General features: G+C 41.9%; 1 protein-coding gene across 1 annotated transcript in view; it reads right to left on the minus strand.

Moving 5' to 3' along the window:
* IFT80 (intraflagellar transport 80) overlaps positions 1–27,648 on the minus strand; it is a 337,369-nt gene that overhangs the window by 90,847 nt on the left and 218,874 nt on the right. The window contains exons 11-15 of the mRNA XM_082249425.1: positions 21,915–21,989; positions 17,455–17,618; positions 13,734–13,798; positions 8,001–8,136; positions 7,714–7,861 (exon numbers count right to left, since the gene is read on the minus strand). Of these exons, the coding sequence (XP_082105551.1) occupies positions 7,714–7,861; positions 8,001–8,136; positions 13,734–13,798; positions 17,455–17,618; positions 21,915–21,989 (588 nt within the window). The remainder of the gene's footprint in view (positions 1–7,713; positions 7,862–8,000; positions 8,137–13,733; positions 13,799–17,454; positions 17,619–21,914; positions 21,990–27,648) is intronic.

The following is a 27,648-nucleotide window of genomic DNA, read 5'->3' on the forward strand; positions in this document are numbered from 1 at the left end:
CAACCCTAAGCAGCTTACTCCATCAATGGCTCTGTGGAACGCACGCCGCTGGTCCACGGAGCCATTGATGGAGTAAGCTGCTTAGGTTTGCAGCTGCCGATCGGCTCCTCCCCTGCTAGACCCCTCGCAACCATCCCTCAACACAAACCCCCCCCCCCCCTTCTCTGGAGACAACTATATGGCTGATTCTGGGATAGTACCCCTGTGTGGGATACTTAGCAAAGGGGTAAGCCTGTCACAAATATTCAATCATTATGGACACTGGTTAGACAGCATTTGGTTAGATCCCAGCAGGCTGAATTGGCCACCCGAGATCCCCACTGTTGTCCTGCCATAATATTTCTAGAGGCACAGGTGGGGCATGCATTTGTCTAGTAATGTACTAATGGTCCCCCATTATTAGTGCAATCTTTTAAATGCTTTTATAGATCATATCTAATACCAGTTCTATCCTCATAAGTTATTATGCGTATCATGTGTTTATGGATGCTAACTACTGTAGCTGCACTTTGTGGATTAATTCTATTTAATTGTATATATAACTGTTTTAACTTGTTTTGATGATGAAATTGTGGTGCATTCATTACATGGGTTCCATTAACCGGCCCTGTTGGGGGTTAATTGGCAGTGCTGTAAGAGTAAGGGATATAGCATCACTGCCACACCCCTAGAGGGAGGGGCTCCTAAGACCTGAGGGAGGAGGTTCCAATTATTGAATGCTATTTAAACTTATGAGTAGGTCATGACACAGTGGCTCTGAGGAAGAGGCTGAGCCTCGAAACGCGTCAGCCGTCATCTTAACAGGATTATGGACTAATGCATGGACTATTCCTAACATTGGAGGGATTGAGCTTGATATGACTATTTTCTACCTTTGTTTGTGAGTAGCCATTTTACATGTTGTACTAATAAAGCCTATTATTGAGGATAATGCGCTAGGTCGGTGTGCCCTTTTTTGTTTCTTTTTACCTGTAGTCCAGTTTCTTGGACGGAATCAGAGCCGATTTTTGAAAATTCTGTTTCCAGCCGAACTCTTGAAAAGTTCGCACAGTAATATCCAGAATTTCTGTTAAGGCAGTTGGAGATTCTGCTCGCAGAAGAAGGTCATCAAGGTATCCCAGTACTGTAATGCCCCGCTGCCTTAGCAAAGTTCACACCGGGGCAACACTTTTGTGAACACTGAGGAGCTGAGGCGAGACCAAAGGGTAACGCCACAAACTGATGGTGTTCCTCGCCCACGGCAAAGCCAAGAAAACGCTGATGCCCAACATATATTGGGATATGAAGGTAAGCGTCCTTGATATCGATAGAGGCCAGAAAATCCCATGGATGAAAAGGATGCCACTACCATGAGAATGGACTTCATCCAAAATTTCTGAACCCGCACAAAGCGGTTTAAGGTCCTGAAATCCAGGATTGAACAGGCCTTCCTTCCTGGGATCAATAAATAGGTTTGACTAAAACTCCTGAAAACGTTCCGACTATTGAATTGGTACAAGGACTCCTTGTGAGAGCAAATCCTGTACCGCCCGAGAAGGCCTCGCAGATGATCCGGGGACAGACACAAGTTGGAAGGGAAGAATCTTGCTGGAGGCAAGGACCGAAATTTGATCTTGTAACCTGACCGAAACAACTTGTTGACCCACGGGTGTGGAAAAAAAGCAAAGACGTACCCCTTACCCCAGATATGGGTGAGGGTGCCCCTTTAGGCAAAAGTGGACCTGTCCACGGGACCAGCGGAACCTGCTTTTGGCTTACCAAACCAGGGCCTCTTGGAACCTCCTGCGAAGTTACGGGAGGATTTTGATCCCTTGTCCTGCGATCCTGCGGGACGAGAAGAAAGGAGCACGCTTGTGACGAGGCTCTTTGCCCTTGGTAACCTGTGGAAGCAGAGTACTCTTACCTCCCATAAGACCTTTAGGGATCTCTTCCATGGACACTCTGAACAGGCGGTCTCCTACAAAGGGGGATCGGTCAACAGCTTTTTGGAAGCCTGGTCCACAGACCAGCATTTCAGTCAAATCAAGCGGCTAAGAGCCACCGCTGTCACGGAGACCCTGCAGGCTAAGGGGGCCATGTCCAAAGACGCATCACAGATATACTGCAAGCCCTGTACTAACTTGCCCGCCAGTTCTGACAGCTCAGTAGGATGCTGACCCCCCTTCAAATTCCTGGTGCAGAAGCTTTGCCCATTCTGTTAAGGTCTGAGGGACCAAGGTTATGGCAAACACCGGCCTCAAAATTGAACCAGCCACGGTAAAAAGGTTACCAGAGACTCAGCTCTCTTGTCAACAGAGTCCTTAAAGGACGCAAAGTCCTCCGCCGGTAGCAGTGTGGCTTTATTTAACCTGGAAACCTGGGAATCCACCACTGGCAGAACTGTGAGTTTCTTTACAAGGGACTCTTCAAAAGTATACCTCCCAGTGAAATGCTTAGGTACCCTGACCATGCGTTTTGGGGAACCCCACTGACTAGCGACAATATCGTTGAAATAGGCAGGAAAGGGGAACACCTTAGTCGTGTTTGCTGGTCTGCTGGTACCAAAATGTACCGGGGCAGCCAATGCAACATTAGCTGTGTCCTCCAATTTTAAAGTTTCCTGCAATAAATATATACATAAATGTGAGGGGTGTACTCACTTTTGTGATATACTGTATCTCTTTTCCTCTCCTTCCTCCGTCAAAAAGTCAGCCCCATCGTCTCCGCTCTAGCAGATCTCTCCTGTCTGCTCATCAGGCTACAGTAGTCACTCTGTAGTCTGTAGCTCTCTGGTGAGTGGAGTAGCATAAGGGGAGAACAAAGTGGAGCACCAGCACAAGTATGAATCTGTGATATGCACTAATCATCACAAGAGCACATCACTATTTCTCAAACCATATACAGTATCTCACAAAAGTGAGTACACCCCTCACATTTTTTGGAAATATTTTATTATATCTTTTCATGTGACAACACTGAAGAAATTACACTTTGCTACAAGATAAAGTAGTGAGTGTACAGCTTGTATAACAGTGTAAATTTGCTATCCCCTCAAAATAACTCAACACACAGCCATTAATGTCTAAACCGCTGGCAACAAAAGTGAGTACACTCCTAAGTGAAAATGTTAAAATTGGGCCCAATTAGCCATCTGCCCTCCCTGGTGTTATGTGACTTGTTAGTGTTACAAGGTCTCAGGTGTAAATGGGGAGCAGGTAAGTTAAATTTGGCGTTATCGCTCTCACTCTCTCATAATGGTCACTGGACATTCAACATGGCACCTCATGGCAAAGAACTCTCTGAGGATCTGAAAAAAAAAAAAAAAAGAATTGTTGCTCTACATCAGGGGTATTGAATTAAAATTCACAGAGGTCCAGTCAGTAAAATTTTCTCCTAGCAGAGGTCCGAATATCGTGTCGGTACCCGTGGCGTCTTTTTGCATGTGCCAAACAGCATATTGCCGCAGCACCATGCGGCTTGGCTATGAGCGATTTTGGAAAAAAAAAAGGTCAAGGACTTCCTTCTCTATGTTTCTCGTGGGTAGATCAGCCCATTAAAATTTCCTGACCTACCCACGATGTGGGCGCCACATGCACAGATCTGCACCCATTCTTACATCAGCGTCCTCAGTCCCCACAGCACATCACAGTCCCTCCCCTTCACATCAAGATCCCCTCTTGATCACTGTCCTCAGGTCCCTCTTTACATCACCCCCCCTCCACTACTTTCACAGTAATGTTCTCACACTTCCTTGTCATTGACCCCCTGACAGTACTATCCTCTGCCTCTATTTACATCACCCCCCCCCCACATTACTGTCCTCAGTCCCCCAATCACCCCCCACAATACAGTCCTCAGCTACCGCGCATTATGGCTCTCAGCCCCCTTCACATCACTGTGCTTATTGCCCCCCACATTACATTCCTTAGCCCACACACATTACAGTCCTCAGCCTCCCCAATTTATTGTCCCCCCCCCCCACACACACACACACATTACATTCCTTGAGTCCCCCATTTTAATATCCTCAACTCTCCCCACATTACAATCATCATCTCCCCCCGCCCCCCACATTACAGTCCTCAGCCCCCCTACATCACAGTCCTCAGGGCCCTCCCACATTAGAGTACTTAGTCCCCCACTTTAATGTCCTAAGCCCCCCAAATTACACATTAGAGTACTTAGTCCCCCACTGAAATGTCACACACACACACACAGTACTTATTTTTAGCTTTTCAAACTAGTGTCCTCACTCCCTGTGACTTCACCCCCTCCCTCACTTTCTTACCTTGCTTACACAGATCGAAGATTGGAGGGAGGTACAGGTACAGCATATCTGGATGGAGGGGGGTGTTGCAAGATCGTGATTGGTTATTAGGACCGCCCTTCATCCTAGCGGCCAATCACCTGCTTGTTAACCTCGGGCAGCTCCGCCCTCCATCCAGAACTGTCCTGCCTCCTGCTGTCTGCTCTGAGGATTACAGAGGGACGGCAGGGGAAGAAAAGGCTGCTAAATAGCGGTACCGCAGCCGTTCAAATGGAAATTTGACGCGGTCCGCATTTGGCCTGCGGTCTGCCATTTAATGATTCCTGCTATAGAATTAAAGGGTTTGTATTGCAAATTTTTTATGTCAAACTGTATTTGCGCAGCGGTTTTTCAAACGCTATTTTCTGGTAAAAAAACACATTCATGAATAAAAAAAAAAAAAAAAAAAAAGTTAGCCCAATTTTTTTGTATAATGTGAAAGATGATGTTACATTGAGTAAATAGATACCTAACATGACACGCTTTAAAATTGCATCTGCCTGTGGAATGGTGGCAAATTACAGTGCTTAAAATTCTCCATTGGCGATGCTTTTTAAATCTCTACAGGTTACCAGTTTAGAGTGGCACAGGAGGTCTGGTGTTAGAATTATTGCTCTCGCTCTGGCGTTCGTGACAATACCTCACATGTGTGGTATGATCACCGTTTACATATGCTTGCGGGGGTAATATATGCGTTCGCATTTGCGGGTAAGCATGGTGGAACTGTGGTGCTTTAAATGTTATTTTTTATTTTATACAAATTGTTTTTTTCGTACATACTTTATGGGCTTTCACAAGGGATGAACGACATCCCTTGGTAAAGCATGGGCCATGACAGGTCCTCTTTATTTGACCTGGTAACCATTGTCACACAGACAGTGATGGGTATTCTGAGTTGGATTTGGAGCAATAGGTAAGGGAAAATTCTCCAAAGGGGACACCGGTTGCTACTCACTAATCGGTTGCTACTCACTAAATGCCTCGTACACACGATCAGATAATCATACATGAAAAATTTTGAATTGCTTTCGAATTGATCGCAGGATACTCTGATCATTAGGTTGGGAAACCAGGTATCCTCAACCCTCATTCTGAACACTGGCATACCACAGGGCTGTGTTCTGAGCCCACTGCTCTACTCCCTGTTCACCCACGATTGTGCTCCTCTGTATAAATCCAAGATCTTTATCAAGTATGCAGATGACACCACCGTGGTCGGCCAGATCGAAAACAATGACGAATCGGCCTACAGGGAAGAGATTCGTAATCTGGCAGTATGGTGTGCCACCAATAACCTGACTCTCAACGCCACAAAGACCAAAGAGCTTATTGTGGACTTCCGGAAATCCAACAGCGGGAGACATCTACCAGTCAACATCAATGGAACCGAGGTAGAGCGAGTCTCCAGCTTTAAGTTCCTGGGAGTTCACATCTCTGAGGATCTGTCCTGGCAGCAGAAAACGTCAGCTCTGGTAAAAAAAGCACAACAACGCCTGTACTTCTTGAGATGTCTCAAGAAATCTCATCTGTCCCCGGGGATTTTAACGAGCTTCTACCGCTGCATCATTGAGAGCATCCTGACCTACTCCATCACTGTATGGTACGGAAGCTCCACTGTGTGTGAACGTAAAGCATTGCAAAGGGTGGTCAAAACTGCTCAACGCATCACTGGCACTCAACTACCTACCATTGAGCACCTTCACCACAGTAGATGTCTGCGCAGAGCTCACAACATCATCAAGGACCCTTCGCATCCCAGTCATAAACTGTTTAACCTCCTTCCATCACGAAGGAGATACAGAAACTTGCGCACCAGAAGCAGCAGGTTCAGGGACAGTTTTTTTCCATCCACCATCATACTACTGAACTCAACACTACACCGTTAATCCCTACAAAACAAACACAAACAAAAGACTGTGTATGCCCTCTGTACTATACGTGTACATACTACATAGTATATCTTTTCACTTCTCAGTACATCTGCACTATTTATATTTGTATATATCTTTATCATTACGGTACATTCTGCCCAACATTTCACACTCATCTGTGTATGTAGTGTATGCGTATGTGTATGTATGTATGTATGTGTATGTGTATATATATATATATATATATATATATATATATATATAATGTATGTATATATATATATATATATATATATATATGTGTGTATATATATTTTTTAATTTGTAAATATGCTAGATGGTTATCTGCACTCTTGTACGACTGCTACATTTTGCATTTCTGGTAGATGCTAAACGGCATTTCGTTGCTGTGTACCTGTACTATGCAATGACAATAAAGTTGTATCTATCTATCATTAGTATACAGATTTCGACAGCAGATCACGGCATTTTGTCCAACAAAATCCGAAGCGACAAACTAAAAAAACTTTTATCGTACGATAGTCTAGCGAACGATAATAGTTTAATCAGCACAGTAATCGATAGACAAAAAAATTTAAAAAAAAAAATCGATAGACAAAGACCAAGCATGATCGGAAAAACAAAAATAACCTGGAAAAAGCCTGGCTGCCATCGTTTTTGTTTTGCACTATCTGATACGTAGCTACGCAACCAGAAAGCTTTTTCCAGAACCGTACGAAAAAAAATGCAAAGTATAAGGCCCCTTTCACACACTCCGTCCGTCGGACAGACTCCGTTTTTCTCAGCAGGGGAACGATCCGCCAATCCCCCACTGAGCAGGAGGATGACAGCTGTGTCTCCATGCTGTGTGCGGAGACACAGCTGTCAGTTCCCCATACATCTCTATGGGGAAATCGGATGGGAACGGACCGTCGGTCCGTTCTCATCCGAGCCCATCCGATCCGATCCGCTGGACGGATGGAAAATAGGGTTTCCATCCGTCCAGGTTTGACGGATCGGATGTCAGCAGACATGTCTCCGCTGACATCCGATGCCCCATAGGGATGCATGGGGGGACCGTTCAGATCCGCCCAAAAAACGGACAGGCGGATCTGAACGGTCCGCCTGTGTGAAAGAGCCCTAAGTCGTCCGATTATCTGATTGTATGTATGAAGCAAAAGATGACATTCTGTTTACTTTATAAAAAACTCTCTGAAACAGAAAAATGGCTCTTACATATGTATCTATGTGGGGTAGGGACCTTAGATTGTAAAATCCTTGAGGGTAAGGAAGGATTGAATATACAGTATATGTAAAGCTCTGCATAAATTGTAGGTGCTATATATATATATATATATATTATATATATATATATATATATAAAATAGATTTGCTCGTGCTGCCTTAAAGTGGTTAAACACGAATTTCCAATGCATTAGATAGCAATCACACAATGCCATGCTACCATTAGAAATGATTGACAGCTAGATCTTTTAAACATAAGAGAAGTTTAAAATGGCTTTGTCGTAATGTTTTCATGAAATAAAACCAACTAACCTTCCATCTTTTTCACTGATTGTTTTAGGCAACAGTTCTTTATCTACAAATGCTACGTTTGGATAATACCAGACTGTGAAACGATTATCCTGAATTCCGCACAGTATGTTAGATACATCATTCCAGGCTAAAGTATGTACCATGCTACCTACAAAGAAATAGAATAAAAGCAGAAAATACATAAAAATGATTGAACATGATTAAGACAGTAAAAAGATTAGTTAAAAAAATAATACATTAGAGCGAATGTCATCTTGTATTGTCAAAAACAACTTAGTCTAACATACCAATCTTGGTAGATAGCTGTTCTTTTCCAAACTTCCTAACTGGACTTATGTAGAGATCACGGTTTTTATCAATAAATGCAATTTTTCTTTCATTTGCCTGTCCTCCTTGGTCAACAGCAATTTCCACTATTTCAATCTAAAATAAATAAAAAGAAAATAAATGTTTTAATTAGTTCACGATTACCATATGTGTAAATTATGCAGCCTTGGGTAGGCTAAATAAGTTGAACAGAAACACTGGTCAACCAACAAACACACATTTGGAGCTAGCCATACATGTGACAATACTATCTATCTGTGAACAATCTTTTTCTTATAATTATGAAAAGTGAAAGCCTACCTAAACAGTTCATTCTATTGCAATCCAATCTGGAGGACCATTTTAATAACTGTTGGTGGATCTAAAGGAGATTTTACAGTCATATTGTAATGAGTAAGGGCAGCTAGACATTTACACCCACGTTTAATACTAAGATTTGCTTTACCCCCTTTGGCAAACCTGCAACATAAGCATTTAGGGCTCGTTTACACTTGCTCATCTGCCTATTTTTACCCCCCTGCCCTCCCCCCTTAAGCAGCCGAATAAGGTCGTACACAAATCACCATCACAACACTTTGCCTCCCTAGCCTGTACCACCGCCGAACAACCCTTTCAAGGGCACAGGGCCCCGCCTCAACTGTCCTGCAACCACATGCAATGTTGTGGCACAGTGGGGAGGGTCTTACAGGGTTAAAAAGGAGGTGAGGTGGTTGCCTCCTCACCATCTGTCAAACACCTCTGAAAAATGCGGCAGCAAGGTCAAGCTTGTTGCAAAGATGATTGTCAAATAAAACTAGCTGGAGATGAGACTGTGGGATGCCTTGATAGGATTTGTAGCCAAGGAATGAGAATCCTTCAGGGCCTTAACATTTACCCAATGGATGGTTTACCTGCTTTAAAAGACTCATCAACTGTCATGACATCATCTACTGTGGAAATTACCTCTTCGAAAAGAGAAGATATGCCACCAATAAACAAGCAGGCTTTAACTGACACTTTATGGACTTGATGATTTATCTTATTTGGGGCAAAGATTATACAGAGAAATAATGGGATTTTTGTACTTACCGTAAAATCCATTTCTCTGAGTTCATCGACGGACACAGCGCTCCATAAATCATAACTACTGGGTTATATTGCCCCCTTCAGGAGTAGGACTAGGCAGAACAAAAAATTCCTGGCTTCGCCTATGGTCCATCCTCAGCTTGGTATAAAACCCCTCTCTGCTCTAGGAAATCAGTTTAATAGCAAGCAGTATTAGAAGTATCAGAGCTCCATAGAGGGATGGGAGCTGTGTCCGTTGATGAACTCAGAGAAATGGATTTTACGGTAAGTACAAAAATCCCATTTTCGCTTTCATTCATTGACGGACACAGCGCTCCATAAATCAGAACTACTGGGACGTCCAAAAGCTGTGCCAAAAGGAAAAATGGGGGGGTGGGGAAAATAACCCAAGGCTAAACATAAGTGCCCTTAACCAGGACACAGGAGCCCGTCTGAAAAAATAAAAGTTTAAAAAACACCCCTCAAGAGGTAACAGCCCCTTCTAAACAGCAGCCTCTAAAACTTTGCACTCTCTTCAATGCTGCACCCTCTGCAAGGGGACCCCCCCCCCCCAAAGGTAGGACACACGTTAGGGGAGACTCCACTGTGCACTCTGCACCAGTCTCTGCACTGGGACCCCCCTTGTACTATACCGACTCTGCAACCTGGGTGTCTCCTACACTGGGACCCCTCCAGACTACCAGGGCAGGACACACACTATCCCAGGACGCTTACAGAGTGGGGATAGCAGGGAGACCTCAGGGATCGCCACCGAAGTAGGGGAGCTTTTGGCCAAGGGACCGCTGCGACTCAAGACCCAAGCCCAGTCGTATGCGACCCTGCGAGACGTTTAACTCATGGGCCAGCCTCTGTCCATGAGGCTATGACGCGGCCAAACTAGCACGTAGCTGTGGTCTGCACTCGCTCGCTAGCTGGGCTAGGGGGATCACTGGATCTAGATTATCCAGCCTGTTGCCCAGCCCAGCAGTTGATTGTAGATCTCCCAAGAGAAAAAACAAAAAAGATGTAAGGAAGGAGAAAACATTGCTAGGACCAGAGATCCCAGCCTGGAGCCAAGGTCCTTACTCCTGACTAAACAGATTAAAACTGATTACCTAGAGCAGAGAGGGGGGTTATATATCAAGCTGAGGACGGGCCATGAGCGTTGCCATGTGTTTTGTGTTCTGCCTAGTCCTACTCCTGGAGCAGGCAATATAACCCAGTAGTTATGATTTATGGAGCGCTGTGTCCGTCGATGAACATTAGAGAAAGAGTAATTTCTGGAAAACTTAGCTTTTTATTAAAGAATAATTTATAGGCTCCTGTATGACAATCTAAACAAGTAACAAACCCAGTTACTATATATGATGTATAAGCCTCCCTGACTGAACCAAATCCTCCTTCATTTATGACTCACATGCTCCAACTCCCAGGCACTTTAGCTCATAATGGGAGGGATATAGAGTCAGTGCTACTAATCAAGAAAGCAGTGGGCAGGACTAGCTTTACCTAGGAGATGATTGACAAGCTACACGCTTGTAAATCCACACTGACTATATGCTGTTGCTTGGCCTCCTGCAACAATTTTTTATTTCACTGTAAGGTAAGCAGCTACAGCCTACATGAGAGTGTCAACTCGCTCTGAATTCGGTAACAGTGCAGCATCGTTAAAGGAAGCTATATTGGGTGGATTTCACTAGCAGCATCAACAGGTATTTGTGGTAAAGCACATTTTTTTGTAAATAGGAAGCTATAATTCCTTAAAGTGGTTGTAAACCTTAGACATGAAATATGAACAAAGCATATCCCGCTATAGTCTGTACTTGTTTCAATTAGACAGGTAGACAACAGGCTTGGCAGTGGCATGCAATGCCAAGCCGCCGCAAGCAAAGCCAACAGATTACTGGGATGTATGAAAAAGGGGATTCACTCCAGAAATAAAGAGATTATTCTCCCACTCTACAAGACTCTGGTCCGGCCACATCTGGAGTATGCTGTCCAGTTCTGGGCACCGGTCCTCAGGAAGGATGTGCTTGAACTGGAGAAAGTCCAGAGAAGGGCAACAAAAATGATTAGGGGAATGGAGGTCATCAGCTATGAGGAAAGGCTACAAGCACTGAACCTATTCTCTCTGGAGAAGAGACGATTGAGGGGGGATATGATATCAATGTACAAATACTGTACTGGCGACCCTAGCATAAGGAACAAACTATTCAGAGAAAGGAGATACAATAAGACACGTGGCCACTCACTAAAACTAGAGGAAAGGCGGTTTAACCTTAAAGTGCGTAAGGGGTTCTTCACTGTAAGAGCGGTAAGGATGTGGAATTCTCTTCCACAAGCAGTCGTATCAGCAGGGAGCATTGATAGTTTCAAAAAACTATTAGATGGGCACCTTAGAGACCACAACATACAGGGGTATACAATGTATGGTTAAAAGCAAACACACACACACACATCATAGGTTGAACTGGATGGACTGATGTCTTTTTTCAACCTCACTATGTAATTAGGAGCACTAATTGTCATTGCGGTCTAATGATTCACTTCTCTGCTATCATAATGAGTCACCCACTTCTGACAAGTTTTCCTGACACCATGAAAAAAAGGCGACAGGGGATGGATCTCCAGCAGATTGACAGCCTCAGCTCTGTTCCTATGTGCTGTGTGAAGAGGGGTGTGTCCCTTCTCTACAATCACAGAGCTCTTTTCACTTAGCCCTGCAGAATCTAACTTCAGCTCTCCGCCCTCTTTTTCTGGCAGCTCAGGCAAGCTTTAAAAATTCTGGACTTTTAATGGATGTAGAGCAGAGAAGACTGCAGATAAAACAGGTACCACTCATGTAGAGGGATTTTTTTCTTCTCTGTGTATCACATAAGGTCAGTCACTTTATTGGGTATATGTAAGGGGTTGCAACCTCTTTAAGCGACATAGACTAAGTAGTCATCAGCTTGTGTAAAGGAGCCATATATCGCTGCAGTAAGGGTTCCAATATTTATAAATGTTGATGCTCAGACAAAAAGGAAAAAAAAATGTGAAATTCAGTATATGGGTGCATCCCCTGTATAAGCACCCAGAATGAAAAAATAGGTTGACAGCGCTACTTGACATATAACAAGAAAATCAGACAAAAGACACCTTCTCGGCTGCTTACTAAATTTAAACCTTGCTAGGTTAAATCTGATATAATATTCATGAAGTGGGGACAGAGAGGAGATTCAGGATTTCAAGAAGCAGTTCTACCCAATCTACACGTACAGTGCTATGAAATTTAGTGGACTACATGAAACTAATGCCGGCCATAGATGAAACAAAAATCCCTGCTGAACCAGACAAATTTTGATCCATCTATAGGCAGGCTGGTTGTACAGAAGGCAATCCTTTGATCGACTTCTGTACAACGAGCCTGTTGGAAGATGTTTACTCGAATAGTGCTGCTGGCTATAGCCGGTGGTGCTGATGAGTGTATTCTGACGGCTGGGAAGTCTTCCTGCTGTCAGAATACAATAGCTCTGCGGGATCGGATCCCCTAACCACCACAAATGTGCGGATGGGAGAATTCGATTAATGAATGAAAGAAAATGAATCATGTATATAAATCATATTACAGGCGCTCCCCAGGTTACAAACATTCGACTTACAAATGACTCCTACTTGGAAACGGAGGGAGACAACAGGAAGTGAGAGGAAATCTAACCCTAGGAAGGGAAATTTACTCCTGTAAGAGTTATCATGGGAAAAAGGTGTCTCCTCTGAAGCTTTATCACCAATCCTTGTTTCCACAACAACCCAAAATGTTCAAAATACAATAGTCACAGGTACATAAAGTGAGGTGACATCTTCTGAACAGGGACATAAACAGTTCCCTATGCTATCCAAAAAACATAAAATTATTTTTTTGGCTGGAGCCACACTTAAAAAATGTACCTGTTACGACTTACTTACAAATTCAACTTAAGAACAAACTTACAGACCTTATCTTGTTTGTAACCCGGGGATTGTCCATATATGAATCAATGTACTGCTAATATCAAGTTGATTTATGTATATTGAATCAATTTGGTATTAGCAATTCATTGATTGTACTTTAATTTTACTTTCGCCTGGAATTGTGCTTGAAGTAACCCCCTTTTACTAAGAAATAAAATTGTGTTCTAAGTAATGTAGGCTCCCCTTTAGCATCATTTGGAATTAAATGTAGATACAACATAAGCTCAGTATTGTGAATAAATCGTTAATCAGCACTGATATTCTGTGTTAGGGTGGAAGAAAAATATGACTTTGTTTGAGATCATTATGCACTCTTTGTGACATTGCAACATACTTCATGGCTCTGTCTCAATATGGCCCACAGAAAAACTCAGCTCCCTACAGATAACGCTGAAAGAAGGCATGTGGCAGCATCATATTGCTCACTATCCAAGGAATTTAATTCACAACTGTGTGTGGTCCAGCTGGAAAAAATCCATGCTGAGACAAAGCGCTAGTTATACAGTAGTTAACCTCTACTTCTGCAAATAGTGTCTTGTTTTACTTTCCTTTTTCCCCCCTCTCTTTCCCAGTTACAGTGCATCCAAAATGACCATACAGTCAACAAACATACATGTAAATCACTATAGTAATACAGCAGAAAGGGCTTTTTATTTTACCTTATGGGCCAGCGGCTTGCCATCCCCTAGTGGCTTCCCTGATAATGCATCAAACAAGTAGATTACTAAGAAATAAAAATAAACACAATGTCACATGCGTGTTAGCATACTGAAATACACTTTTAAAAAAATTAGCTTTTTGTCCATGTTGTCCACAATGAAACATGCATAGTTTACACTGAAAGCAAAATAATAATAGAATGGAATTAAAACTAAACCCTGGACATTTTCAACATTTATAAAATGCCACCCTGCCACCAATGGATATAATTAAAGGATTAATGCCTGTTTTTTTTTTTACATCTGGTGGGGCTGCCCCCCTATAAAGACATATTGGAACATGATATTTGAACTCTATAACCGTATGTACAGTACACTGACCATGTTTATCAAGCTGCGGAAAAAGCTCCTATCTTTTTCCACAGGTCAAGTTCAAGTCAGAAAAAACTGTTGCATCATTCCGGCCAGTGACTCGACTGCTAATGCTTCTTTTTTTTGGTAACTCAAAATTACCCCACATCTAACATTGTGGGTGGTGACCATGAATACCTCTTCCAAATCCTGCATCTCCTCTTCCAACCTGCAATGAAATCTCTCTTTACGAAAGGACTAAACTTGATAAATCATTTTTGGCACTTTTCCACTGCAAGTACCGGCTCTACTCGGCCCTGCTTGGCCCGGTTTTTCCACTGCTGGTATCGCATGGTACGGTGTTGGAACGGTTCGGTACGGTTTGGTATGGTTTGCTTTTCCACTAAAGTAGTACTAAAGTTAAGTGGGTGGGATAACAACAATTCTCTGACCAATCAGTGGCTAGTAGTGACTGCATGCAAAGGATTGTGGGATATGGTACCTCTTGGAACCACAATCGAGGTGGTACTGTTTTAGAGAGCCGTACCGTTTGGTTCCATGCAGTGGAAAAGCGCCGCCGTACTGTACCGTACCGAACCGTTCCTACACCGTACCATGCGGTACCAGCAGTGGAAAAGCACAAAAGCGAGCCGAACCGTTCGGTTCCATGCAGTGGAAAAGCGCCATTAGACCGCTCTCCCCCTCTCCTCTAGTTGGATCTAGTTTGAGCCCCCTTCTGACCCCATCTCCACTCTATTCTTACCCTTCCATCCATGACTTTTTTTCTAGCTTCTCATATTTTTACTTCTGATCTCCTTATCTAATGATCTACTGGACTTAGGATCACCATCACTTTTACTCTCAATTCGTCCATGAATAAATCCCCACACAATTTGTTTTTATTTTTTTTGTGGTGACACTCTATTCATTGATGCATGACTGCACACCCAGAGACCATACCCCATTTTCAAATATTTTTATATTGTGCTCTATGTTGACACTTTTAATCAAGTACTAATTGTTTATATTAATGAATAATTGGAAAATTTAAAATGATCCCTTGCAGTGGGGCTACACCCACATTGCAAGGGCTTATTAGTTGATTTGTCTAGAGGAGGGGAGAAACTCTTATACTTACCTGATCTTCCACTCCCCCAACAGATCGTGCTTCCCCACACTCCGGCAGTGGAAGGTCCCTCTGCGTCAATACAACACACCCTGCATTGCTCTTGATTATGTCACGACCCAAGATCACTGGAGCATGGGGGAGAAGATGCTGTGGGGACTGATCTAGCAGCAGGGAAGTGCAGAGGATCAGGTAAATAAATCTTCTTTTACTGTTCTCAGACCTAAACAAGCACTTAACCCTTGCAGTGTGGGCACAACCCCAATGCAAGTGATACATTTTAGTTGTCTGGAGTTAGGCTTTGACCTTAAAAAAAAAAAATATATATATATACACAATTTTTTTTTTTATAAATAAGATTTAGCTTCAATACTGGATACCAGAGAAATCTTCCAATATGAATACTAGTTCTGGTGGACCTGGGGGTCTCCAAGGAATTTCCTTTAATATGTAGGGATTTCCTCTCGCCTCCTGTTTAGCTATGGGACAGCAAGTAAAGAGAAATCTCCACAATAGGACAGAGATGGCGAAAAAAAAAATCTGACAGGAGTTATAACCCTCCCTTACTCTATCCAAAATGAAAAAAAAAAAAAAAAAAGTTTTGCCTATAGTTCTACTTTAATGGTTGCCATTTGTAACACCATCACGCTACCTTCTCTCTTTCTTGCAGGGTACATTGGTTGAATAATTACAATTATTTTAATATATTGTTAGTTCACAAATAAAGCAATTTTCATCCTTGCGGTTACTTTTGACCCATATTCAATTAAAAAAAAATTAAATTAAAATGCCAATTCTTACATTTTAACTTTTAGGCACGCAGCTAGATCCTTGGCTTACCCACATACATGTCTTATCGGTCAAAGTTTTGTTCCACCAATATTGCAATCCAGGCATTGTCAATCAGCAAAGCAAGGTCCTTTACTCCCAGAGATGGATGTATTTAGCTCATGCAATACAGCCTGGTTTAGAACCTGCCCTTACTGTGACTGTGCACTGAAAGAGTAGTGCTACACTGATCATTCTGCTCTCTCCTTATGTCAGAAAGTCCCCACTGTTAGACAAAAAGTACTGTCTAATGCAGCAAAGACCCTACAGTGCTGCCCATCTTTTTCCAGCTGTGTGTACGAATGCCTTTGGATCATTTTAAAGAGGAAGTAAACCCATTGAATTAACAGTTTAAAAAAACAGTTACATTCCCTACACGTGCAGAAATTGTAACTCTCACAATGGTTGTGCTCTCAACTAAACTGTTAAACCATCCAATGTCTGGAGTCGTACCTGATCACATGTGCGGCTTCATGGCAGCTGAAGATTAAAACAAAGATGGTAGCTTCCTTGGCTGAAAAGGATAGGAGAGTTTACTTCCACTTTAAATATTCTTTATTTCTTCTATCACTGATCCCTCGATGGATCTCTAGTGAACAGAGGGGATTCATTCCTGGCAGAGAGGCCAGGGATAATGCAGCCCGCACGATCTCACTTCTCTCATATGCCCGGGGGGGGGGGGGTCTTCCCAGCCCACCCTCCTTTTATCCACTGATGCTGAAAAAGCATTTTATAGGGTGGATTTGGAATACCTGATGACTACTCTCTCTTACTTGGGCATTGGATCCAATATGCTAAGCATGATTGCAGCATTATATAACGCTCCTTCAGCACAAATCCGGGTCAGTGGTACCTTGAGTGACACTTTCATGCTATATAATGGCACTAGACAGGGCTGCCCCCTTTCCCCTATCCTCTTTGCCCTTTCTCTGGAGCCATTTCTTGGCACCATTTGTCATAACCCTAACATTCATGGAATCCAGGTTTATAACCAACTAACAGTCAGCAGCTCTCTGCCCCAGGAGCTGTCAGCGATTGGTGGTGTTCGATCTCTCGGTTCTCAGTGCAGAGGTGGGGGGGACAGGATTAGTCCAATGCTGCATTCACCTACGTAAGTATAAATGTGCAATAACTCCAAACCCCATACTTTTCTTTTAGGTCTGAACTCCCATTCTGCTTGTCTATTCTGGGTAACAACCTCATTAGGTAGTGATGTGTGGTTGACAGCTCCTGAGCCTGCAAGCCTAAAACCAATCAGCAATGGCAGCCTTCGTAATTCTATGTTCACAATAAATGCCAAAGAACAGTTTGTCTTAATATTTTAGGATTCATTAGATTCTTCGCATTGAGGTATTCCTATGTAGCGACAGATCCAGATCGGAGTATTGTGCAGTAAAAAGGAAACAAAAAACTTACGCTTCTCATCGGTTTTATCCTTTATGGCAATTGTATCATTGCTCAACGACACAGTTTGTTCATTGAGAATATCTGTCCTAATTGCAGGAATCTTTGGGGTGGAGATAAGGCGGCCTTCATAGGAGTATAAATACAGACTACCACCATCCACTAGAAGGAAATGCCTGCAAGAAATTAAGGAATGAAGTGACCAAAAAGCAGGTACACAGTCAACAAACTGCATTTATTCAAAGCACCCTTTAGCAAATAAAGCTGTGGTGCTGCACTGACAATCCACTGGCTCAATGATGTATTGCCAGCTGCAAAATTTGAGCTTCTTTCCAGGTTGTCACAAGTGAAGTCTGTTCATGTGCTTGCGTTTTTGCAGAGTTGTGATCAGTTTAATTTTTTTTACAGTAGGTAGACAGCTGGATTAGATTAACATTAAAATGTGATAGGCCTGTAGAAGAGTTTTTTATTTTTTAACACCGTACTCTGCAGCCTTTAACAAGGCATTTAATCCAGCCCTCTAATGCACTCTAGAGCAAGGAAGAGGAATGTAAAATGGAATGCCTTTCATTTGTTACTAAACACAGAGCATATGGCTTATTGGAAAGAGGTGCCATAACATAGAGCTTCTCATTCAAATTAGCCATGTGCATGGAAAAGTAATTGACACTAAGTTTCAAGGCTTATTTAACCACTTAAGGACCAGGCCTATTTCTGACACTTGTTATTTACAAGTTAAAAATCTGTATTTTTTTGCCAGAAAATGACTTAGAACCCCCAAACATTACATATAGATTTTTAGCAAAGACTATGGAGAATAAAATGGCTGTTGTTGCTAAATTTTTTGTCAAGCGTTATTTGCGCAGTGGTCTTTTAAACGCAACTTTTTTTTTCATTGCATTTTAAAAAAAAACTAAACAGTAAAGTTAGCATAAATTTTTTCTATAATGTGAAAGATTATGTTACGCCGAATAAATAGATACCCAACATGTCATGCTTCAAAATTACACACGCTCGTGGAATGGTGACAAACATTGGTTTACTTAAAAATCTCCAAATTTCTACAGTTTGTCCATTTAGAATTACAGAGAAGGTCTAGGGCTAGAATGATTGCTCTCGCTCAAATGATCGCGGCGATACCTTGCATGTGTTGTTTAAACACCGTTTACATATGTGGGCGCGACTTGCGTATGTGTTCGCTTCTGCGCTTTAAATTTTTTTTTCTTATTTATTTTACCTTTTATTTTTACACTGTCTCTTTAAAAACATTTTTGATCACTTTTATTCCTATTACAAGGAATGTAAACATCCCTTGTAACAGAAATAAGTAGGACAGGTCCTCTTTAATGTGAGATCTGGGGTCAAAAAGACCTCAGATCTCATATGTACACTAAAAAGCAAAAAAAAAAAAAAAGTAATTTTTTTCATCTTAAAAAAATGGGTCCTTTAAGGCTGTTGGGAGGAAGCAATGTATGACGTCGCTCTGGTCCTCCAAGGCCATAGAGTCGAGTGGGGGCCAGCTTGCCATCACTCGACTTCCTGCCTAGGAGGGGAATGGACTGGATTGTTTTCCCCGCTACGACAACTCCAGAAAGTGGGGAAAACGACCGGAAAGCGTCGGGGGGGGGGGGGGGGGGCGCGTCACCTCTCCCGCCACCCATAAAAATGATCCTGCGGCGAATCCGCCACTGGCCCAAAAAAAGTGATCCCCTGGCAAATCTGCCGCTGGGACCACTTTTTTGAGGAGGACCGCCCGCCCGCCCAGTAAAAAAATATTGGAGTTATGGCAGCTATTTGCTGCCATAACCTCAATATTTGTCAAAGTAGCAATGTATAACTGTGCCGGGCAGTCCGGAAGTGGTTAACCACTTCATTGTCAAAAGATGGCTAAACTTTCTAAGGCATTTATTAATGAAGTAGAAGGTTTTGGGGAAATTTGTGCAACACCACATTAATTGGTACAAGTGTCTTGTCTCTTGTGGAATTATGCAAAGCCACTCAAGTTCTTGTCTAAAATAAATGGTAATAGCGTCTTTTTTGTGTGGAATTTATTGCTCATAAGTGCAATGCCCTCTCTGGGGATGTACTGAAAAGAGTAGTCTAAAAACACCAAATACCAATTAGCTAATACTAATAAGCATTTATACTCACATGTTTTTTTTTTGTGGTTGATCAATCTTGTGATTTACCATTAAAGGACAGTTCCATTAGGAACAAATTACCTGAGCCCGGTGGTGGCACATTGTGTGATGCAATAGTGCTAAACTTGCTTGATATAAGGGGCCTCAAATGCAGCCCCTGGCAACATCAAAAGGCCACATATAATATTTAGTGTATGGAATGCTACAGAAAACAGTCAGACTTGAGATACTACAGTAGACAATCAGACAGGAGACAGTCTAAGTGTGGTTGGAAATAGGGGCATGCTACAGGATATCACTAGGCACACGTTACAAGAGACTTGTGATCATTACTACTACAGTAAGCCTACTTGTCAGTCCCTTATAAAATAACTAGAACAATATTTTTTTACCACTTTTGGGATGTGTTTGACAGGTTACACCTTAATGCTCCATAATTCTACTGATCAACAGTTTGTAGAGACAGAGGCACAAATCAAAGCGCCCCAAGCTGGCCAGACTGAAATATTAAAGCATTGGACTCAAGTATTGCAGAGATACATGCAAATTATACTCTGCAGATACTCCTTTCTGCTCTACCAATCTAGCGTTCATGGAGAAGTAAAGAATGAAAAGCAATTTGTGCTACAAAAGGTTTTTAGATGTACTTTCTATAGTAATATGTACCCATCAGCTAATTCACAAAAACGTGTCAGGTAGAAGCTAATAAGAAATTATACAACAATCAATTAACCATTGTTTCATTAGATGCTATTTGCTTTATTCTTTGTATATGAATTACTACAGTGAGTGAAAATCCCCTGCTGATTTTGTACATTTACCCACTGACAAAGAAATTATCAGTATATTTTTAATGGTAGGTTTGCTTTAACAGTTAGAGATAGAACAACAAAAATAATAAAAAAAAACACATTTAAAAAAAGTTATAAATTGATTTGCATTTTAAGGAGTGAAAAAAGTATTTGATCCCCTATCAATCAGCAAGATTTCTGGCTCCCAGGTGTCTTCTATACAGGTAACGAGCTGAGATTAGGAGCACTCCCCTAAAGGGAGTGCTCCTAATCTCAGTTTGTTACCTGTATAAAAGACACCTGTCCACAGAAGCAATCAATCGGATTCCAATCTCTCCACCATGGCTAAGACCAAAGAGCTGTCCAAGGATGTCAGGGACAAGATTGTAGACCTACACAAGGCTGGAATGGGCTACAAGGCCATTGCCAAGCAGCTTGGTGAGAGGGTGACAACAGCTGGTGGGATTATTGGCAAATAGCAGAAACACAAAACAACTGTCAATCTCCCTCAGTCTGGGGCTCCATGCAAGTTCTCATCTCGTGGAGTTTCAATGATCACAAGAATGGGGAGGAATCAGCCCAGAACTACACAGGAGAATCTTGTCAATGATCTCAAGGCAGTTAGGACCATAGTCACTAAGAAAACAATTGGTAACACACTTTGCCGTGAAGGACTAAAATCCTGCAGCGCCCACATGGTCCCCCTGCTCAAGAAAGCATATGTACAGGCCCATCTGAAGTTTGCTAATGAACATCTGAATGATTTAGAAGAGAGAGAACATTATGCTTTGAGGGTGTTGTGTTCTTCTAAGGGGACAGGACAACTTCAGGACAACACCGCATCAAGGGACGATGGATGGAGCCATGTACATCAAATCTTGCCAGGGCACTGAAAATGGGTCGTGGATGGATCTTCCAGCATTACAATGACCCAAAACACATGGCCAAGGCCACAAAAAAGTGGCTGAAGAAGAAGCACATTAAGGTCCTGGAGTGGCTTAGCCAGTCTCCAGACCTTAATCCTATAGAAAATTTGTGGAGGGAGCGGAAGGTTACCAAACATCAGCTTTGAAAACTTAATGACTTGGGGAGGATCTGCAAAGAGGAGTGGAACAAAATCCCTCCTGAGATGCATGTAAACCTGGTGGCCAACTACAAGAAACGTTTGACCTCTGTGACTGGCAACAAGTGTTTTACCCACTAAGTACTAAGTCATGTTTTGCAAAGGGGTTACATTTTTTTTTCACTAATTAAAATGCAAATCAATGGATAACTTTTTTGAAATGTGTTTTTCTGGATTGTTTTGTTGTTATTCTGTCTCAAGCTGTTAAAATAAACCTACCATAAAAATGATAGACTGATCATTTCTTTGTCAGTGAGCAAACATACAAAATCAACAGGGGATCAAATACTTGTTTCCCTCACTCACATGCTACAAAAAGGATTTTTTTTTTTTTTTTTATACAGTTATTTAAACATATAAAAGGACTATAGTTTCACTTAGATGGATATTAAAATGGTTACGAAAATCATTTCAAACCTTTCACACTGCAAGATCAAGCTGACACTTCCTTCTTTGAGGTCAAATATCAATGGTGTATTCCAGTTCTTTGTGCTATGGAAAAAAAAAAACAAATCAATATCTTGTATTGGTTGTTGAATAAAAGATAAATTGATATGGTCCATAAATGGCTAAGGGTGGTCCCTAATTTCTCTTTTAAAAAAGATTCAGAATATGCCTCTGACTCCTCCCCCGCAGTAACACTGTTTTTGTTAGGATTGCACATTTCATTGCTTCTTCTTTATGGCTCTCTAAGCCAGACATTATATAAGCCTGTTAAAAATAATGTCAGTGGTGCACACCCGGTGATGTCCTTAAAATGCTATCCTTTATTGTAAAGCTAGTAGTTTGCCACATTCAGCTAGTCTTGTTCTGTAATGTTGAAGAGGTTTCCCTGCTTACCAAGCAGCTTCTTCAAATTCCAATGAGCATCAGAAACATACCCCTGCATTTTTAGCCACACAAGTAACTCAGTCATCTTAAAGATTATCCACACCTAAAAACAAAAATGTAGAATATTGCAGCTTACCAGTCCTTCGATAACTGGCCTATATTTGTTTTAGTTTATTCCAGACTTTTTCCATATAGTATTGTCATCTGGTAATCCTGGGAATAACACACTTTCAGTCTCTGGGTGGCTCTGCTCATTGCTTCACTGTATCTATGGAGGGAGCCATAGTTGCTAAACATGTTGAATTTTAAACCTGTTTGCCTTTGATCATTTCTATTACACAGGTGATGAGATTAGTAACTCACACAAGAAAGATAACATTGTTTTTGCTTTCAGTTCATCTCACAGGAAATTTACAAGCAAAGAGCATGTCTAGCCTGACAATTTTAAACTAATGCAGGACTGAAACTGCAATATATACAATTTATTTAAAACATACAACTGTGTACATTACAAATGTGCACTGCACTCCTAGTGATGGAGGCGACACTAGTAACAGCCAGGTCCTTTCTCGTAGGCTCCAGAGACAGGAGAATTCACAGGGTTGGTGAAGGCACCAGTTCTCAAGAAGATAACAAGCTGGGAAAATGCCCAGTCCCTAGGGCAGAATAGGAGCTTGGCTCATAGAGGAAACTGACTTTGATCCACTACAATGTGAAATCTCTTAGGAAGAAGTGTTTGGAAACAATCGTAAGGTAATTGATGCATAATGCACTTCAAAAATCAAATTTTTACCCGGGGCTGGGACTAAATATATTTTTATCTTGAGCTGTTTCAGTCACCCTATCACCTGTTAAAGTTCTGTCTTTAACTGCTTCCGTACCCCCCCCCCCCCTCGTGCGCGAACCGACATAGGTATACGTCGGTTGCGCGCCTGCAGCAAGAAGGGCGAGCGCGCGCCGCCGCCAGCGCGCTCCCGCCCCCACTTGTCAGCGGGGACTCCAATGCACGGGGCAGGCGGCTCCGATTGCTGCCTGACACCTGCGATCACTCCCCGCTGAGAGAGAAGAATGGTCAGCTGTAAACACAGCTCACCGTTCTTCTCTCTGCAATGATCACAGAGCTCCTGTGATCCTCCTATATAGGAACACAGGTCTCTGTGATCATTTTACAAGCCACGCCCCCATACAGTTAGAAACACACCCCTAAGTACACATTAACCACTTTGATCACTTACTGTGTTAACCTCTTCCCTGCCAGCGTCATTATTACAGTAACCCTGCATATTTTTAGCACTGATTAGTGTAGTAATGTCACTGGTCCCCCCAAAAGTGACAAAAACGTCAGTCAGGGGTCCGATCTGTCCGCCACAATGTCGCAGTCCCGCAAAAAATCGCAGATCGCCGCCATTACTAGTAAAAAAAATATTTAAAAAAAAAAACAATAAAAATTACATAAATCTTACAAGTAGTTAGTAGACGCAATAACTTTTGCGCAAACCAATCAAAATACGCTTATTTTAATTTTTTTACCATAAATATGTAGCAGAAAACAAATTGTCCTAAAATGTTAAAAAAAATTGATTTTAAATTTTTTTTTTTGGGAATGTTATATAGCAGAATGTGAAAAATATTTTTTTTTTTTTTCAGAATTGTCGCTCTTTTTTTGTTTATAGCGGGTACAGCATCGCACGACCGTGCAATTGTCCATTGAATAAAATCAAAGCTGAATTGCAAAATATGGCCTGGTCATTAAGGGGGCAAATCCTTCCGGTCCAGAGGTGGTTAATATGGCTGCAACATAGATAAAATGCAACTCATAAGGATAGGAGGTAATTCAGACATAATCTGAAGATTGCTGAATAATAAAAAGTGCATAATTAGACTATGTTTTTAGAGGTAAAAAAAAAAAAGTACCTTCCAGTGCAGGAGCCACTGTACACCATATATCAAGTCAAGTCAGCAATCAGGTTTTCATCCCAACTTCTCAATTTAATCTCATCTTTTGACACATAGACACATACTTGTTCTCTCTCTGATGGTAACACCCTTGACCTTGTATTCTCCCATCTCTGCACTCCTGGCAACCTCGCCAACACCACCATTCTTCTCTCTGATTACAACCTTATCAGTTTCACAGTGTCCTTGGCTTCAACCACCCATCCCTCAAAGCATAAAACAATTATGTGTTGAAATCTTCGCCACCTTAACCCTTCACTTCTCTTATCTGCTACTGACTACCTCTATGACCAAATTACCCCTTGTCCTGTCCTAACCTGGCCACCTCTGCCTAAAACATTTTAATCTCAACCTCACTGTATGCATTTGCCCCTCTAAATACACACCGAATTATGACCATTACAAACTTGGCGAACGGACACCAGAAACTTCAAGAAACATAGCCGTGCTCTTGCGTGAATAGCGTAAAACTAAATTCCTACAAGACTTCACCCTATACTAATTTGCTCTCCTAAAATACAATTCCTGCTCTTCTCTACCTTTAACTCACTACTTTGTCCCCCACCACCTTCACCAACTGACTCAATCACTGCCCAAGTGATTGTCAATCACCTCTAAAACAAGATTGATGTAATTTGTGAGGCCATCTCCACTGTACAGATATCTTCCCCACTCAACAAATACTGTCTAACAGCACATTTATTACTTTGATATTTTGACCCAGCTACCACTGAAGAGATTACCAAACTTTTCTCAGATGCCCACCTAACCTGTTGCCCCTTGGATCCTGTTCCCTTGCAACTACTAAGATCACCCTCCCTCTCTGCTGGCAGCATCCCCTTACCTTTAAAACATGTACATATCACCCCCATAGTTAAAAAGCCCTCACTGGACCCCACCAACCTGAACAACCCAAGACCTATCTCCTTGCTCCCATTTACCTTCAAACATTTAGAATGCTTAGTCTACAACCGTCTAAGCTCCTACCTCACTGAAAACAACCTTCTTGACGCCTTACAGTCTGGCTTTTGCAGCACTCCACAGAAACTCACTATTGATTTACTAACTGCTATAACCAACAGCCACTACTCCATACTCTTCCAACTAGACCTTTCTGTGACCTTTGATACTGTTGACTACCCATTCCTCTTTAGAAAACTCTACTCCCTTGACCTTCAAGATTTTCCTCTTTCCTGGTTCTCCTCCGATCTATCAAAGTGGTCCTTCAGTGTTGCCTGCAACTTTGTCCTCTCCTCTCCACTTTTTCTAGAGATCCCCCCAAGGCTCTGTTTTTGGACTAGCTACACTACCTTTCCTGGTCACTTGATAACCTCCCACAGCTTCCAATGCCATCTTTACATGGATGACCCCCAAATTTATCTCTTTACTCCTCTCACTCCTTCAGTGTCCTCTTGCATTACTAAATTACTAATGGACATAACAACATGGAAGTCACAAAACTTCCTCAAATTAAATCTTTCTAGAACTGAGCTTGTAACATCCCCCCCCCCCCCTTTGCCCTCCTCCCTGACATTTCCATAAATAATCAACATTGCTACTATTAGTCCCTCCCCTCACGCCAAGGTACTAGGCATAATCCTAGACCCTGATCTGTCCTTTCAGCCCATATACAATCACTGTCAAAAGCGTGTAAACTTCACCTACGTAACATCTCTAAAATTTGCCCCTTTTTAACTAATGAAACCGCCAAGCTTCACTCCCTTGTTATATCTCACTTTAACTATTGCAACTCCCTTCTCTTAGGCCTACCTCTACAGAGACTTAGCCCCCTTCAGTCTATCATTAATGCTGCTGTCAGATTCATCTACCTTACAACCAGCTCATTGTCACCCCTCTCTGCCAATCCCTCCACTGGCTTCTAAATTGCCCAGCGAAATAAATTCAAAATATTAACAACATACAAAGCCATTCACAACTCTGCCTTGAGCCACATCACCAATCTTGTCTCAAAATATCACCCAACCCGTCCTCTCTACTCCTCCCAAGACCTCCTGCTCTGTAGCTCTCTTGTCTCCTCTTCCCATGCTGGTCTCCAGGACTTCCATCTTCCATCCTCTGGAACTCTGTACCTTAATCTGTCCAGCTATGGCCTACTCTGGCCACCTTTAGCTGATCCTTGAAAACTAATCCCTTTAGGGAAGCCTTCCCCAACTCCCCCTAACAACTGAACTTTTAATTCTTCCATCAGCTCATCCCTCACCTTTTGCACCACCTGTCTCACCCAATTAGATTGTAAGCTCTTATGAGCAGGGCCCTCTTAACCCTCTTGTATTTTATTGTATTGTAACTGTATGGTCCCCTTTTACATTATATAGCACAGCACAAAATGTTGGTGCTATATAAATCCTGTATAATAATAATAACAATAATAATAATAATAATAAATGACAGCACTGAGCAACCGCTTTAATTTGGTGAATGCATCCTGAAGTCCCATAGGCTGTATGTTATTTGGAGAGGCAGAAATTTAAATACCTATGAGACTGCAGGACGCATGTGTCAAACTGAAGAGGACAATGAAATACATGTTGCCAGCATGCCTAAAGTCCCTCAATAAGAACTGCCTTTAATGACATTCATTTAGCATGTCATATAGCAAAGTGCAACATTTCAGACCCACCTTTGGTTCCTTCATCAGGTAAAATTACATAATATGCTGTATATCTTTATAAAGCTGAAGAGGGTGTCTCAGCATGTCTCTTTGGAAACCTGATTTCTCACTTTCTGGGAAGTATACACCTGATACTATGGCAGAAGAGAAGTATAAAGACAGAACCATTCAGTACTGTCACATGGAGAGTACATACTTGCATTAACTATAATTCCAGTAACTTACAGTGGATATGGACAGTTCTTTTGCATTCTAGCTGCTGAACAGAGTGGCGGAGGAGTAAAAAGAAGATAAGCAAATACTGTAGAAGCTGGCTGAATTGAAGTGAACCTTTTTTTTCTCTGCCTGCCCAAAGCACCGGCTCATTTTAACATGAGTTGGAAAATACAATCATCAATGTAAACCCTTTTCTACAGTGGTCTGCACATTAAATTTGTCTGTGAAACTTCTCAATAGTAAAGTTTAAACTACACATATTTAACCACTTAAGCCCTGGAAGATTTTAACCCCTTCCTGACCAGGCCCTATTTTGCGATTCGGCACTGCGTGACTTTAACGGAAAATTGTGCGGTCGTGCGATGCTGTACCCAAATGAAATTAACGTCCTTTTTTCCCCACAAACAGAGCTTTCTTTTGGTGGTATTTGATCACCTGTGCGATTTTTTGATCATGCGCTATAAACAAAAAAAGAGCGACAATTTTGCAAAAATAATATTTTTCACATTTTTTTAT

This window comes from Pelophylax lessonae (genome assembly GCF_965119305.1).
Source record: "Pelophylax lessonae genome assembly, chromosome: 3".
NCBI lineage: Eukaryota > Metazoa > Chordata > Amphibia > Anura > Ranidae > Pelophylax > Pelophylax lessonae.